Source organism: Pristiophorus japonicus, chromosome 18 (assembly GCF_044704955.1).
Source record: "Pristiophorus japonicus isolate sPriJap1 chromosome 18, sPriJap1.hap1, whole genome shotgun sequence".
NCBI lineage: Eukaryota > Metazoa > Chordata > Chondrichthyes > Pristiophoridae > Pristiophorus > Pristiophorus japonicus.
In genome coordinates, this window is record NC_091994.1 from 34,795,181 (window position 1) to 34,812,772 (window position 17,592).

The window sequence follows — 17,592 nt, forward strand, 5'->3', positions numbered from 1 at the left end:
ATAGTTTTACTACTGGTTACAGGTCGAACATCGGGATGTTACACCTATTGCGACCAGTTACAGACGATCAATGAGTTATTTTACTACTGTTAGTCTTGAAGAGCATCTGAGCATCACCAATATTACTATGCGTTACTGATGCAATTTCAGCGAGTTACTATTAGTTACTGGTGCTGTTATATATGCAGGCAATAGATATACTCTCTGTGTAGACACTGTATAGTTGCATAAGATGGAGACTTGTTACCTGATGTATTATCAATAAGGTTTACACTGTGTATATACTGTGCTGGCACCACTAGAGGGTGCAACTGGTGGAGATCAGGGTTTCCTGCCCCTGTGGCAGAGGCTGTCCACCAGAGGGCACTGCAGTGGGAGACCTGAGGGTAATCTGCATAGGTGTGCAGGGCCCAGTATAAAAGGCTGCCCACCATGCTTGTGCCTCACTCTGGAGTTAGGAATAAAGGACCAAGATCACTACAGTTTGAGTACAACACATTGCCTCGTGGAGTCATTCATAAGTACATTACAGACATAACAACTGGCGATGAGAATACGGACTTTCACGTGATTATGGCTACCTTTGGCACACTAAAAGACTTCGCAGAGGGTGATGATTGGGATGCCTTCACGGAAAGGCTCGAGCAATATTTCATGACAAACGACCTGGCAGAGGAGACAGAGACATTGGCGGAGAAGTGCAAGGCTGTACTGCTGACCAGTTGTGGGCCCAAGGTCGACCGCCTCGTCAGGGACTTGCTGACACCCACGAAGGCCAAGGATAAGACATACGGTGAGCTGACTGAACTAATTCGCGATCAACTAAAACCAAAACAGAGCATCCTTATGGCCAGGCACAGATTCTACATTCACCGCAGACCTGAGGGCCAGGAGATTGCAAAATATGCTGCCGACCTCAGGAGACTTGCGGCACCAAGTGATTTCGGCATGCACCTCAACGAAGCATTGCGAGACATCTTCATTATGGCAATTGATCACGAGGGCCTGCTTCACAAGCTATTATCTGCCAACACCACAGTCAACCTGCAGAAGGCCATCAGCATCAGTCAGGCATTCGACCTGCAGCACCAGGCAAATTATTCATCCTGTGGACTCAAACCCGGCAAGTACTGTACACAGAATGGTGCCCTTTACAAGCAAGACTGTAGAATGTGGCTCTGCCCAGAGCAGAGAGCACAGACCTCAGGGTTCCAGAACTCAGAGTCTGCCGAAGGGTGCTAATCAAGTAGCATCATGCTGGCGTTGCGGAGGAAACCACAGGGCTCACCAGTGTCGGTTTGCTGAGTACGTATGTAAAGCCTGCAACATGAAGGGCCACCTCCAGCATATGTGTAAAAGAAATACGACTCACCGTCTAGCAGAGGAGTCGGTAGATGACTTTGAATCCAGCGGGGAGTATGATGATTTGGCCAGAGAGGCAGCTCAGCCCCAAGAAGAAGTGTATGGAGTGTATACGTGCACCACCGAACGTCCTCGAGTGAAGATGGAAGTCGAGATAAATAGTGTTTCAGTCTTCATGGAAGTGGACACAGGAGCGAGCCAGTCAGTGATAAGCCAGGATGCCTTTGAGAGCTATGGAATGAAAAACGACCCGAGCTGTTTCCAGTACAGGAAAAGTTGCGCACCTACACCAAGGAGCTGATCCCAGTCCTTGGTAGTGCGGATGTAAGTGAAATCCATAATGACATGGTGCACAAGTTACCTCTGTGGATTGTTGCAGGTGATGGTCCAACGCTACTCAGAAGAAGGTGGATGGGAAAGATCCAATGGAAATGGGAAAACCCACTTCACTCCAGCAATCGATGTCCCCTGTGCTCAGAGGCAGAGCAAATCCTCACCTTTGCTTGGGCCAGGCACCAGAGAACAGACCAGCACAGCACCTGAGGCACAGACCGTCCATCACAACTGCGTGGCAATGATCCGACCGGAACGACCTAAAAGTACCTTCCCGGCTCCAGTGGCAGGATTCCTGGGAAGGAAGATCGAATTCACAGGCATTCTTCCAGCTTTTGTGGCAGACATTCTAAAAAGGGAGGGAGAACAGCCAGTTGTCGTGGTGCACGTTGGTACCAACGACATAGGTAAAAAAAGGGATGAGGTCCTACAAAATAAATTTAAGGAGCTAGGAGCTAAATTAAAAAGTAGGACCTCAAAAGTAGTGATCTCGGGATTGCTACCAGTGCCACGTGCTGGTCAGAGTAGGAATCGCAGGATAGCTCAGATGAATACGTGGCTTGAGCAATGGTGCAGCAGGGAGGGATTCAAATTCCTGGGGCATTGGAACCGGTTCTGGGGGAGGTGGGACCAGTACAATCCGGACGGTCTGCACCTGGGCAGAATCGGAACCAATGTCCTCGGGGGAGTGTTTGCTAGTGCTGTTGGGGAGGAGTTAAACTAATATGGCAGGGGGATGGGAACCAATGCAGGGAGATAGAGGGAAACAAAAAGGAGGCAAAAGCAAAAGACAGAAATGAGATGAGGAAAAGTGGAGGGCAGAGAAACCCAAGGCAAAGAACAAAAAGGACCATTGTACAGCAAAATTCTAAAAGGACAGAGGGTGTTAAAAAAACAAGCCTAAAGGCTTTGTGTCTTAATGCAAAGAGTATCCGCAATAAGGTGGATGAATTAACTGTGCAAATAGATGTTAACAAATATGATGTGATTGGGATTACGGAGACGTGGCTCCAGGATGATCAGGGCTGGGAACTCAACATCCAGGGGTATTCAACATTCAGGAAGGATAGAATAAAAGGAAAAGGAGGTGGGGTAGCATTGCTGGTTAAGGAGGAGATTAAGGCAATAGTTAGGAAGGACATTAGCTTGGATGATGTGGAATCTATATGGGTAGAGCTACAGAATACCAAAGGGCAAAAAACGTTAGTGGGAGTTGTGTACAGACCTCCAAACAGTAGTAGTGATGTTCGGGAGGGCATCAAACAGGAAATTAGGGGTGCATGCAATAAAGGTGCAGCAGTTATAATGGGTGACTTTAATATGCACATAGATTGGGCTAACCAAACTGGAAGCAATACGGTGGAGGAGGATTTCCTGGAGTGCATAAGGGATGGTTTTTTAGACCAATATGTCGAGGAACCAACTAGGGGGGAGGCCATCTTAGACTGGGTGTTATGTAATGAGAGAGGATTAATTAGCAATCTCGTTGTGCGAGGCCCCTTGGGGAAGAGTGACCATAATATGGTGGAATTCTGCATTAGGATGGAGAATGAAACAGTTAATTCAGAGACCATGGTCCAGAACTTAAAGAAGGCTAACTTTGAAGGTATGAGGCGTGAATTGGCTGGGATGGATTGGCGAATGATACTTAAGGGGTTGACTGTGGATGGGCAATGGCAGACATTTAGAGACCACATGGATGAACTACAACAATTGTACATTCCTGTCTGGCATAAAAATAAAAAAGGGAAGGTAGCTCAACCATGGCTATCAAGGGAAATCAGGGATAGTATTAAAGCCAAGGAAGTGGCATACAAATTGGCCAGAAATAGCAGCGAACCTGGGGACTGGGAGAAATTTAGAACTCAGCAGAGGAGGACAAAGGGTTTGATTAGGGCAGGGAAAATGGAGTATGAGAAGAAGCTTGCAGGGAACATTAAGACGGATTGCAAAACTTTCTATGGATATGTAAAGAGAAAAAGGTTAGTAAAGACAAACGTAGGTCCCCTGCAGTCAGAATCAGGGGAAGTCATAACGGGGAACAAAGAAATGGCGGACCAATTGAACAAGTACTTTGGTTCGGTATTCACGAAGGAGGACACAAACAACCTTCCGGTTATAAAAGGGGTCGGGGGGTCTAGTAAGGAGGAGGAACTGAGGGAAATCCTTATTAGCCGGGAAATTGTGTTGGGGAAATTGATGGGATTGAAGGCCGATAAATCCCCAGGGCCTGATGGACTGCATCCCAGAGTACTTAAGGAGGTGGCCTTGGAAATAGTGGATGCATTGACAGTCATTTTCCAACATTCCATTGACTCTGGATCAGTTCCTATGGAGTGGAGGGTAGCCAATGTAACCCCACTTTTTAAAAAAGGAGGGAGAGAGAAAACAGAGAATTATAGACCGGTCTGTCTGACATCGGTAGTGGGTAAAATGATGGAATCAATTATTAAGGATGTCATAGCAGTGCATTTGGAAAGAGGTGACATGATAGGTCCAAGTCAGCATGGATTTGTGAAAGGGAAATCATGCTTGACAAATCTTCTGGAATTTTTTGAGGATGTTTCCAGTAGAGTGGACAAGGGAGAACCAGTTGATGTGGTATATTTGGACTTTCAGAAGGCGTTCGACAAGGTCCCACACAAGAGATTGATGTGCAAAGTTAGAGCACATGGGATTGGGGGTAGTGTGCTGACATGGATTGAGAACTGGTTGTCAGACAGGAAGCAAAGAGTAGGAGTAAATGGGTACTTTTCAGAATGGCAGGCAGTGACTAGTGGGGTACCGCAAGGTTCTGTGCTGGGGCCCCAGCTGTTTACACTGTACATTAATGATTTAGATGAGGGGATTAAATGTAGTATCTCCAAATTTGCGGATGACACTAAGTTGGGTGGCAGTGTGAGCTGCGAGGAGGATGCTGTGAGGCTGCAGAGCGACTTGGATAGGTTAGGTGAGTGGGCAAATGCATGGCAGATGAAGTATAATGTGGATAAATGTGAGGTTATCCACTTTGGTGGTAAAAACAGAGAGACAGACTATTATCTGAATGGTGCCAGATTAGGAAAAGGGGAGGTGCAAAGAGACCTGGGTGTCGTGGTACATCAGTCATTGAAGGTTGGCATGCAGGTGCAGCAGGCAGTTAAGAAAGCAAATGGCATGTTGGCCTTCATAGCAAGGGGATTTGAGTACAGGGGCAGGGAGGTGTTGCTACAGTTGTACAGGGCATTGGTGAGGCCACACCTGGAGTATTGTGTACAGTTTTGGTCTCCTAACCTGAGGAAGGACATTCTTGCTATTGAGGGAGTGCAGCGAAGGTTCACCAGACTGATTCCCGGGATGGCGGGACTGACCTATCAAGAAAGACTGGATCAACTGGGCTTGTATTCACTGGAGTTCAGAAGAATGAGAGGGGACCTCATAGAAACATATAAAATCCTGACGGGGTTAGACAGGTTAGATGCAGGAAGAATGTTCCCAATGTTGGGGAAGTCCAGAACCAGAGGTCACAGTCTAAGGATAAGGGGTAAGCCATTTAGGACCGAGATGCGGAGGAACTTCTTCACCCAGAGAGTGGTGAACCTGTGGAATTCTCTACCACAGAAAGTTGTTGAGGCCAATTCACTAAATATATTCAAAAAGGAGTTAGATGAGGTCCTTACTACTAGGGGGATCAAGGGGTATGGCGAGAAAGCAGGAATGGGGTACTGAAGTTGAATGTTCAGCCATGAACTCATTGAATGGCGGTGCAGGCTAGAAGGGCCGAATGGCCCACTCCTGCACCTATTTTCTATGTTTCTATGTTTCTAATCACGGGAGAGAAGGATCAAGGCAGTCGACCTCGAGGACAGAGGCAAGATGACGTCCCTGCTGCAGCGAGGTACAGCATGCTTGAACAAAGGGGACTACAGTGGGATGAGGGCAGAGTTGGCTAAAGTAGACTGGAAACACAGACTAAACGGTGGCATAATTGAGGAAAAGTGGAGGACTTTTAAGGAGCTCTTTCATAGCGCTCAACAAAAATATATTCCAGTGAAAAAGAAGGGCGGTAAGAGAAGGGATAACCAGCCGTGGATAACCAAGGAAATAAAGGAGAGTATCAAATTAAAAACCAATGCGTATAAGGTGGCCAAGGTTAGTGGGAAACTAGAAGATTGGGAAAATTTTAAACAACAGCAAAGAATGACTAAGAAAGCAATAAAGAAAGGAAAGATAGATTACGAAGGTAAACTTGCGCAAAACATAAAAACAGATAGTAAAAGCTTTTACAGATATATAAAACGGAAAAGAGTGACTAAAATAAATGTTGGTCCCTTAGAAGATGAGAAGGGGGATTTAATAATGGGAAATGTGGAAATGGTTGAGATCTGAAACAATTATTTTGCTTCGGTCTTCACAGTGGAAGACACAAAAACCATGCCAAAAATTGCTGGTCACAGGAATGTGGGAAGGGAGGACCTTGAGACAATCACTATCACTAGGGGGGTAGTGCTGGACAGGCTAATGGAACTCAAGGTAGACAAGTCCCCTGGTCCTGATGAAATGCATCCCAGGGTATTAAAAGAGATGGCGGAAATTATAGCAGATGCATTCGTTATAATCTACCAAAATTCTCTGGACTCTGGGGAGGTACCAGTGGATTGGAAAGCAGCTAATGTAATGCCTCTGTTTAGAAAAAGGGGGCAGATAAAAGGCAGGTAACTATAGGCCGGTTAGTTTAACATCTGTAGTGGGGAAAATGCTTGAAACTATCATTAAGGAAGAAATAGCAGGACATCTAGATAGGAATAGTGCAATCAAGCAGACAAACATGGATTCATGAAGGGGAAATCATGTTTAACTAATTTACTGGAATTCATTGAGGATATAACGAGCATGGTGGATAGAGGTGTACCGATGGATGTGGTGTATTTAGATTTCCAAAAGGCATTCGATAAGGTGCCACACAAAAGGTTACTGCAGAAGATAAAGTAGGCGGAATCAGAGGAAATGTATTAGCATGGATAGAGAATTGGTTGGCTAACAGAAAGCAGAGAGTCGGGATAAATGGGTCCTTTTCGGGTTGGAAATCGGTGGTTAGTGGTGTGCCACAGGGATCGGTGCTGGGACCACAATATACACAGATGACCTGGAAGAGGGGACAGAGTGTAGTGTAACAAAATTTGCATATGACACAAAGATTAGTGGGAAAGCGGGTTGTATAGAGGACACAGAGAGGCTGCAAAGAGATTTAGATAGGTTAAGCGAATGGGCTAAGGTTTGGCAGATGGAATACAATGTCGGAAAGTGTGAGGTCATCCACCTTGGGAAAAAAAACAGTAAAAGGGAATATTATTTGAATGGGGAGAAATTACAACATGCTGTGGTGCAGAGGGACCTGGGGGTCCTTGTGCATGAATCCCAAAAAGTTAGTTTGCAGGTGCAGCAGGTAATCAGGAAGGCGAATGGAATGTTGGTCTTCATTGCGAGAGGGATGGAGTACAAAAGCAGCGAGGTCCTGCTGCAACTGTACAGGGTATTGGTGAGGCCGCACCTGGAGTACTGCATGCAGTTTTGGTCACCTTACTTAAGGAAGGATATACTAGCTTTGGAGGGGGCACAGAGACGATTCACTGGGCTGATTCCGGAGATGAGGGGGTTACCTTATGATGATAGATTGAGTAGACTGGGTCTTTACTCGTTGGAGTTCAGAAGGATGAGGGGTGATCTTATAGAAACATTTAAAATAATGAAAGGGATAGACAAGATAGAGGCAGAGAGGTTGTTTCCACTGGTCGGGGAGACTAGAACTAGGGGGCACAGCCTCAAAATATGGGGGAGCCAATTTAAAACCAAGTTGAGAAGGAAATTCTTCTCCCAGAGGGTTGTGAATCTGTGGAATTCTCTGCCCAGGGAAGCAGTTGAGGCTAGCTCATTGAATGTATTCAAGTCACAGATAGATAGATTTTTAACCAATAAGGGAATTAAGGGTTATGGGGAGCGGGCGAGTAAGTGGAGCTGAGTCCACGGCCAGATCAGCCATGATCTTGTTGAATGGCGGAGCAGACTCGAGGGGCTAGATGGCCTACTCCTGTTCCTAATTCTTATGTTCTTATGTTCTAAAAAAAATGGCCACAGCCATATCACGAGGTGCAACACTGAGGGACCAATGCGTGGTGTCAAACAAAGGATTTGATTGGGGTAAAGCCAGCAGGGTTCTCTTAAAGGAGACCTGCAATCAACTGAACTTAAAGAGACATAGTATGCATGGCAATCAATGTGATGAACCGATTAAGATTGTGAACAAAATGTTGTTGCGAGATGTCGGGAATACAGTGTCCCCAAAAGTAGCAAGCGAGCGAATTCGGGAGGGTAAAGGTGCTGATCCTGATGCTCTGCCCTAGGTGTCCCCACAAGTTATAGGCCAGCGACCTCAGGATGGTGAAGGCAGTGATCCTGACACCCTGCCCCAGGTCTATCCCACGCGTCAGGCACCCGATGACACTATTCGCCACAGACCTGCAAACGAAAAAGGCGCCAATACATGCAGTTGGCCGCCGTTGCCCACCATCCGGGTGGAGACGGTGCAGCCCCCAGACCCAGTCGCTACCTCGGCCATGTCTGGGAGTGAAAGGTCGGAACCAACGAGTTCCCCAAACGGGACCTGGAACAGCCAAGTTCCCAACACCGTTAGAGAGCAGACAGAAGATTCTGCAGCCCTCAAAGGAGGACAGGGAGGCCACACACATCTGTGGCTCTCGGCTCTCGGCACTCGCCAACGGCAAAGGTCCTGAGTCCTGGCTAGGTGAGCGAACCAAGCCCACCCCGCTAGCAGGGGGCGCAGCGCCGCTATCAGACGACTAGGACCCCGTCCGGTTGCTCTGGAACCTGTGTCCTCGCATAACTGTACTGTTACCTCAATACTGACCATGAATGCAATCTACCCAATCCTGGCGCACGACCGCAAAACGTAACGAATGTAAGTCACTGAACCAAGGTGTCACGATACAGACTGTAACCTTTTTTTGTACTTCACTGTGTCTTATCCTGTATGTTAATGTAACGGGCCAGCTGCCTGATCTCGCTGTGGGGGGGAAATGGATGTACGTAGACATGGACACACACATGGATCACACCCAGAACCCACTGGAACCTCCACTTCATCATCGAACTATCCAAACTGGTAACCACTACCCAACGTTGTGGCAAAAGGACTTGGGGTTAACAGTGAGAGAGCCAAGCCAAAGCACAACCAAGGTGCAAGGGCTATTGGCACTTAAGTCTGGGGAGAGCTAAGCCAGAGCACATAATGCAAAGGAAATCAGCACAAAGGACTTGGGGGAGAGTGATGTTATATATGCAGACTATAGATATACTCTCTGTGTAGTCACTGTATAGTTGCATAAGATGGAGACTTGTTACCTGATGTATTATCAATGAGGTTTACACTGTGTATATACTATGCTGGCACCACTAGAGGGTGCAACTGGTGGAGACCGGGATTTCCTGCCCCTGTAGCAAAGGCTGTCCACCTGCGGTGGAAGACCTTAGTGTCACCTGCATAGGTGTGCAGGGCCCAGTATAAAAGGCTGCCCACCATGCTTGTGCCTCACTCTGGAGTTACGAATAAAAGACCAAGGTCACTACAGTTTGAGTACAACACATTGCCTCGTGGAGTCATTCGTAAGTGCATAAGAGACATAACGGGTGCAATCTAAGTTACTCCCACCTCTGGTATCCCCTCCCCCCTGTGAATTCCTCCCCCACATTTCGTATCCCCTCTTCCTCATCCTCGATTTCCCCTCTTCACCTGCTCATGAGTGGGTCCCGATTCCCAGACATCTTCCACAACAGCTGCTGGCGTGAAACCACAATCAAAGATACTCAACTCCAGGGAGCCAACCTCTATAAAGTAAATTCAATAATATTTGGCGACGTCATGTGATCCGACATCATGTGGTCAGATATCATGTGATCAAACCTCCATGAATACCTCCAACCAGAGCTGGCAACCCGAATTAGTTCTGTAGGCCCCAGTGTAAGTACGCCGTCAGGCCTGATTTCCTACAATGAGGCCTCGGAGTTTCCGGTAAATCTGTCACCACCTGATAAATACTGGACTTTCTCAGAGTTTGTGTTTACACAACACTTCCGTTGTGCACATTCACTGAGCTGATCTGTTTTTATATAAATGCACAAATGCTCAACATCACTCAGCTGGACTCCTGAGGACTTCAGATAGTGTTCTCTTGTTTCAGACTGTCTTTGAAGAGAAGTCTATCTGCGGTTCTATGAGTGCGGCTTTCATTTACACAGTCATGCCCTGTTGATTACATCAACTCAGATGTATACTGAATGTACTGTGACCCCACTTTTAAACCGTTAATCAGCATCATTCACATTAAGTTCGACTCAGAGCTGTCATCCCCTCAACATTACAATATCGCCGTGTTATCTTGAACATTCCTTACTGGGTGAATGGGTATCATCATATTGTATTATATTGTTTTATTCTATGTTATATGAAGTGGGTGAGGGTAAGGTGAGTGAGAGAGTGTGATACGTCCTTACTATACAGTATAAATGCACACGAGGCCCATGCTTGAGAGAAGGTCAGTCTGTGACCTGTCCTTTATTCCTTAGCACTCAAGTGATGATGGTGGGCAGAGCTTCCCCTTTTCTACCCGAAGGTCCAGGTTAGGAGTGTCTCCCACAAGTTCACCACCTCGTGGTCATTGTTCTCACAGTGTACAACTTAGGTCAGATTATACATGGGTTACAATGCTGGTTGAATACATGACATCACCTCCCCCCCCCCCCCCCGCCAAAGTCTTATTGGGATCACAGGTTGAGTCTCTCTGGTGGTTTACGCTCCCTTGTAGAGCGCCTGAGTTGAGGCTCCGGTTGTTGGGCGCTGGCCTGAGTGTCTGCTGTTTGCAGTGCCTCAGGTCTATCCGGACTGCCCACAGTGACTGGGCTCTCCTCCCTTTGATTCCAGTGTTCGGTCACCTGTGGTTCTTCAGGGGGTTGCTGAACCTCCTTTTTGTTTGATCCACATGTTTGCAGCAGATTTGTCCATTGGAAAGTTTAACTACCAGAATCCTATTTCCCTCTTTGGCAACCACAGTGCCTGCAAGCCATTTGGGCCCTGCAGCGTAGTTGAGGACAAAAACAGGGTCATTTACATCAATACATCACGCCCTCGCATTCCTGTCATGGTAGTCATATTGTGACTGGCGCCTGCACTCGTCAATTTCTTTCATGGTGGGGTGTATAAGGGATAACCGGGTTTTGAGCGTCCTTTTCATTAGCAGCTCTTGCGGGTGGAACCCCTGTGAGCGAGTGTGGTCGGGTTCTGTAGGCCAACAAGAGGCGTGATAAGCGCCTTTGTAGGGAACCCCCTTGGATTCTGAGCAGCCCCTGTTTGATTATCTGCACTGCTCGTTCTGCCTGGCCGTTTGAGGCTGGCTTGAACGGTGCCGTTCTGACATGGTTAATTCCATTGCCTGCCATGAAATCCTGGAATTCAATGCTTGTAAAGCATGGGCCATTGTCACTGACCAAGACGTCCGGTAGACCGTGGGCGGCGAACATTGCCCATAGACTTTCTACCGTGGCAGAGGATGTGCTTGAATTTAAAATTTCACACTCGATCCATTTGGAGTAGGCGTCTACTACAGCCAAAAACATTTTTCCCATGAAAGGACCTGCGTAGTCCACATGGATGCGTGACCAAGGCTTGGCGGGCCAGGACCAGGGGCTAAGGGGGGCTTCCCTGGGCGCATTGCCCAGCTGGGCACACGTGTTGCACCTGCGAACACAAAGTTCCAGATCTGCGTCTATCCCTGGCCACCAAACGTGTTAGATGAGGTCCTTACTGCTAGGGGGATCAAGGGGTATGGCGAGAAAGCAGGAATGGGGTACTGAAGTTGAATGTTTAGCCATGAACTCATTGAATGGCGGTGCAGGCTAGAAGGGCCGAATGGCCTACTCCTGCACCTATTTTCTATGTTTCTATGTTTCTATGTGTGACCTGGCAATTGCCTTCATCATAATGCCCAGGTGCTCATTGTGGAGTTCTCTGATGAACACCTCTCTGCCCATCTGGGGCATGACTACTCGGTTTCCCCACAGTAGGCAATCGGCCTGAATCGAGAGTTCATCCCTGCGCCTGTGAAATGGTTTAAATTCCTCAGGGCATGCCCTGTACGTGGCTGCCCAGTCCCCATTCAGGACACATTTCTTGACTAGAGACAATAGCGGGTCTCTATTTGTCCAGACTTTAATCTGACGGGCTGTCACAGGTGAGCCTTCATTTCCGAAAGCTTCAACAGCCATGACCATCTCAGCAACATGCTCGGTAGTCCCCTCCGTGGTGGCTAGTGGAAGCCTGCTGAGTGCATCGGCGCAGTTTTCGGTGCCCGGTCTGTGCCGAATTGTGTAGTCATAGGCGGCTAACGTGAGTGCCCACCTCTGTATGCGGGTCGATGCGTTTGCATTTATGGCCTTGTTGTCGGCCAGAAGGGACGTTAGGGGTTTGTGATCTGTCTCCAGCTCAAATTTCCTGCCAAACAGGTACTGGTGCATTTTCTTTACCGCATATACATATGCAAGCACCTCCTTTTCTACCATCCCGTAGCCCCTTTCTGCCTGGGACAGACTCCTGGAGGCATAAGCTACTGGCTGTAACTGACCCTTGGCATTGACATGCTGCAACACACACCCGACACCATAGGACGACGCATCGCACGTTAACACAAGTTTCTTACATGGGTCATATAGCGTTAACAGATTGTTGGAACATAACAAATTGCGTGCTCTATTAAAAGCCCTTTCCTGGCTGTCCCCCCAGACCCATTTGCGACCTTTGTGTAGGAGCACGTGTAGCGGCTCTAGCAGCGTGCTCAATTTGGGAAGAAAGTTACCAAAATAGTTCAGGAGCCCCAGGAACGAACGCAGCTCCATCGTGTTACGGGGTCTGGGTGCTCTCTGGATCGCTTCTGTTTTGGAAGCAGTAGGTCTGATCCCGTCTGCTGCTACCCTCATCCCCAGGAATTCTACCTCTGGAGCTAGGAAGATGCACTTCGCCTTTTTCAGTCGCAGCCCTACCCGGTCCAGTCTGCGTAGCACCTCCTCCAGGTTGTGGAGGTGTTCTTCCGTATCGTAACCCGTGATGAGGACGTCGTCCTGAAAAACCACCGTCCCTGGAATCGACTTGAGGAGGCTTTCCATATTTCGTTGGAAGATCGCGGCGGCCGAGCGAATCCCGAACGGACATCTGTTATACTGAAACAACCCCTTGTGTGTCGTGATGGTAGTTAGCTTCTTCGACTCACTCGCCAGCTCCTGGGTCATGTAAGCTGAGGTCAGGTCCAATTTTGAAAAAAGTTTGCCACCGGATAGCGTCGCAAAGAGGTCCTCCGTTCTCGGTAGCGGGTACTGGTCTTGGAGTGACACCTGATTGATGATGGTCTTGTAATCACCACATATCCTCACCGACCCATCCGCCTTGAGCACCGGCACAATCGGGCTCGCCCAGTCACTGAATTCGACTGGCGAGATGATGCCTTCCCTCAGCAGGCGGTCCAATTCGCCTTCTATTTTTTCCCGCATCACGTACGGCACCGCTCTGGCCTTGTGGTGTACTGGCCTGGTGTCTGAGTTTATGTGAATCACTACCTTGGCCCCCATGAAAGTGCCAATGCCGTGTTGAAATAATGAGTCAAATATGTCCAGGATCTGTGAGCATGATACTCTCTCCACAGAGGAAATTGCATTGACATCGCCCCATTTCCAGTTCATGACAGCAAGCCAACTCCTCCCCAGTAGTATGGGACCATCCCTCGGGACAACCCAGAGTGGCAACCTGTTCTCCGAATCTTTGTGGGTCACGACTACCGTGGCGCTGCCTAGCACCGGAATGATCTCCTTTGTGTATGTCCGTAGCTGTGCGTGAATCGGCGATAATTTTGGCCTCCTGGCCTTGGACGCCCACAACTTTTCGAACTGTTTGATACTCATCAAGGACTGGCTGGCCCCCGTGTCTAGCTCCATTGATACTGGGATGCCATTGAGGAGCACTTTCATCATTATCGGTGGCGACCTTGTGTATGAACTGTATACGTGCTCCACATGAACTCGCTGAACTTCAGCTTCCAGCGATTTCCCCCAGCATTCATTTCTGCAATTTCTGCAGGTATTTTGCTCATCTCTGCAAACACCGGCTGAGTGTGTGCCTCCACGCCTCCAACATGAGCTGCTGTTGGAAACAAAAGGTTCCTTGCCAGTCGATCGTCCCTGACTGCCCCTGTTATTGTCCTTGAGTGCGCCATTAACAGATGTTGATGGCCCCATTACTGGCCGCATTGTCCCTTGCAATGGTGTGAACCGCCGTTCAGCTTGCCATTGTCTCTGTCGAACTCCCCCTCTGGGTTTGACTACATGTTGGGGCATGCCCGATTGCCCTTGTCTGCCTGGAGAACTGTGTGCTGCTTTAACAATGTTGAATCTCTGTCCCAACCATTCCTTAACACAGTACCTCTCGTCTGTTCTGCTAGTGGCCATGCTCACGTGGTTTAAATCCCAGTTTCTCGTCGCCATTGATACGTCCTTACTATACAGTATAAATGCACACGAGGCCCATGCTTGAGAGAAGGTCAGTCTGTGACCTGTCCTTTATTCCTTAGCACTCAAGTGATGAAGGTGGGCGAGCTTCCCCCTTTCTACCCGAAGGTCCAGGTTAGGAGTGTCTCCCACAAGTTCACCACCTAGTGGTCATTGTTCTCACACTGTACAACTTAGGTCAGATTATACATGGGTTACAATGCTGGTTGAATACATGACAGAGTGAGTGTGTGGCTGAGAGATTGAGGTTGAGAGTATAATGCGTGTGAGTTTGAGGGTGAGAGTAAGGGGATTAGGGTGAGTGTAAGGGTAGACATGTGTGTAAATGTGAGTATGTGCGAATGAGACTGAGTATGTCTGCTGATCTAAATTCGTGTTGCTCTGGAGTAAAGATGTTTAATTGAACATTTGTTGATGATCTGATGCTGAACTGGCAGATTGCAAATATTAAGTGCAGTATCCTGTGCAAGCACATGTTGCTTTCTGACGTTGTGTAGATTGTTCTCCGTTTCCCTTCCTTCGAACATCCCCCCCCCCCGCCGCCCAACCAGCCAGTTAGCTACTCGGAGACTTCTGCCAATGTTATACTATGGAAGGCCACTAGGAGGCACACAAACTCTGGTCACCCTGTCCCCGGGGGGATTGGTCACGTCACTTTGTCACTTCGCTGATGTCACAGATGAGATTCTGGTTCTGTGGAATGACAGGTTTGAACATTCAGTCCACTGACTTGCAGTGCAACAGCACTCAGAATTTCTATATTTTTATGAAATTCCTTCAACGAAACACCAAGCAGTTTGTCACAGTGACATGTTTTGACGTGGCTCTGTAGGGTTCAAAATCCTTAAATTAACGTTCAGTACCCTCGGCCTTCAGTCAGTGAGTTTCCAGCTCTTTGTCCATATTTTGATGTTTCTATTTTTCTCTTTCCAGATATTGATGAATGCAACACCATTTCTGGAGTCTGTGACGGAGGTGAATGCTCAAATACGGTCGGCAGCTACGTCTGCACATGTCCACGTGGCTTTGTCACAAGCCTGGATGGCTCCAGGTGTATTGGTGAGTCTGACAGATCTTTCAATTGAAAAGGAGCATTGTTATTGTATGGAGCTCATCATCGTAGTAGACCAATCCCTGTAGGAGACCAATCCCTGTAGGAGACCAATCGCTGTAGGGAGCCACTCATTTTAGGGACCAGTCACTATAGGCAGCCAATCGCTGTAGGGGCCAATCGCTGTAGGAAGCCAATCATTAGAGGGAGCCAATCGCTATTGGGAATACATCACTATAAGGAAGCAATCATTGTCCCCAATGTTCGAGCTATTTGTACACTCGCCATACCTGCTTAAACAGTAGCTTATCAAAAATAAATCCCAATTTATGTAATAGCCATTTTTAACTCCCGGGCCTCAGATTTCAGCATTGTTTGAAGGCTCCGGATCAATGTTGTGACAGCTGAAGCTCTAGTTTCTCTTGGTGTGGAGGGACTAACTAAACCTGGTGATTCAGCCTGTAACTGCTAACGCTGCTCCGGAAGCACACTGGGCCAGTGAAAGGATTGAAACATTCCAACATCATTATTTCAAAGTGAGCCAAAAATCAAAAGCTTTGCAGGTTTGAGTTTGGATAAAGCCGGAACGTTTCTGTTCCAAATATTTCTCCCAGTATTGGAATGGGAGCTTGGAGCTGAGCCTGGCTTCCACAAACCTTTTGGCCTTGAAGAAGGACCCGTGATATGAGCGGTTGGGGACTCCAGCAGCTCATTCTCTTTCCACCACACGCAAGCACTCTTTGTTACACTTTACAAGAGTAAAACTCCAAATCAAACACACAGTTTATGCACAGAGCAGATTATCCTACTGACCCTGCCACCTTTAATCATTAGTGAAGGCCCCCATCCCCCAGTACAGCACCACACCAAGAATGGGGGAGGAGACAAGGTTAATCAGGAAGTAGTGGTTAGGTTTTAAAAGCCTGTGGATTCCAGGTGCAAGGAAATCCTGTTGGAGTGATTTTTTGATTTTTCAACATTAGATATTATTACACATGTACTTTTTCCTCCCCTTTCCTGAAGATGCCATCTCTCACTGGGATACAATTCCCTGGACACTGCCTCTTGCTGGGGTACAATTCCCTGGACACTGCCTCTCGCTGGGGTACAATTCCCTGGACACTGCCTCTTGCTGGCCTACATTGGCTCCCTGTTAAGCAACACCTTGATTTAAAAATGATCATTCTTGGTTTCAAATCCCTCCATGGCCTCACGCCCTTGGTATGTCTGCAACCTCCTCCAGTCCCACAACCCTCCGAGGTATCTGCACTCCTTCAATTCTGGCCTCTTGTACATCCTTGATTTTAATCGCTCCACCATTGGCGGGCATGCCTTCAGCTGCCGAGGCCCTAAGCTCTGGAATTCCCTCCCTAAACCCCTCCACATCTCTACTTCATTTCCCTTCTTTAAGACGCTCCTTAAAACATACCTCTTTGAGCAGGTTTTTAGTCAGCTGTCCTAATAGCTCGTCATGTGGCTAGGTGTCAAATTCTGTTTGATAATGCTCCTGTGAAGCACCTTGGGAAGTTTTACTATGTTGAACGTGCTGTATAAATGCAAGTTGTTGTTGCTGGGGTACCATTCTCTGGACATTGCCTCTTGCTGGGATACAGTACCCTGGGCATTGCCTCTTACTGGGGTACAGTTCCTTGGACATTGGCTCTTGCTGGGGTACAGTTCCCTGGACATTGCTTCTTGCTGGGGTAAAGTTCCCTGGACATTGGCTCTTGCTGGGGTACAGTTCCCTGGACATTGCCTCTTGCTGGGGTACAGTTCCCTGGACATTGGCTCTTACTGGAGTACAGTTCCCTGGGCACAATCTCTTGCTGGGGTACAGATCTCAAGAGACTGACTCTCATCGCTCCTGACACTGGCTGCCACCCAGTACATAGCTTCAGTATCTAGTCTTGACCTGGAAGCATGGAAAGTGACTGTTGACATACGTTAGGAGTCACAACAAACTCTGATCCTGTCCTCAACTGATAACCACAGATATCTGTGTTGTAGAGGGGGAAGTCCCTAGACAAAGATGAGGAGGGGGAACCCCAGCTGATTTTTTTGAAGTTGATCCCTACATGTTGGTGCAGGTTCAGGAATTTGCATGTCAGATCCTTCAAAAGACAAAGCGAGAATTTGCCCAGATGTAGCAGAGAGTGTCCTGAGCAGCCTAGCCGTGACTGTTTGCTGTACAACATCAAACGCAGTTTGTTTCAGAGTCTGAATGCCCTGTAAAGTTTCACTTTGAA

At 47.8% G+C, this 17,592-nt stretch overlaps 1 protein-coding gene across 1 annotated transcript in view; it reads left to right on the plus strand.

Moving 5' to 3' along the window:
* Positions 1-17,592, plus strand: part of fbn2b (fibrillin 2b) — a 563,973-nt gene that overhangs the window by 89,913 nt on the left and 456,468 nt on the right. Inside the window, exon 9 of the mRNA XM_070859858.1 lies at positions 15,229-15,354. Coding sequence (XP_070715959.1) covers positions 15,229-15,354 — 126 coding nt within the window. The remainder of the gene's footprint in view (positions 1-15,228; positions 15,355-17,592) is intronic.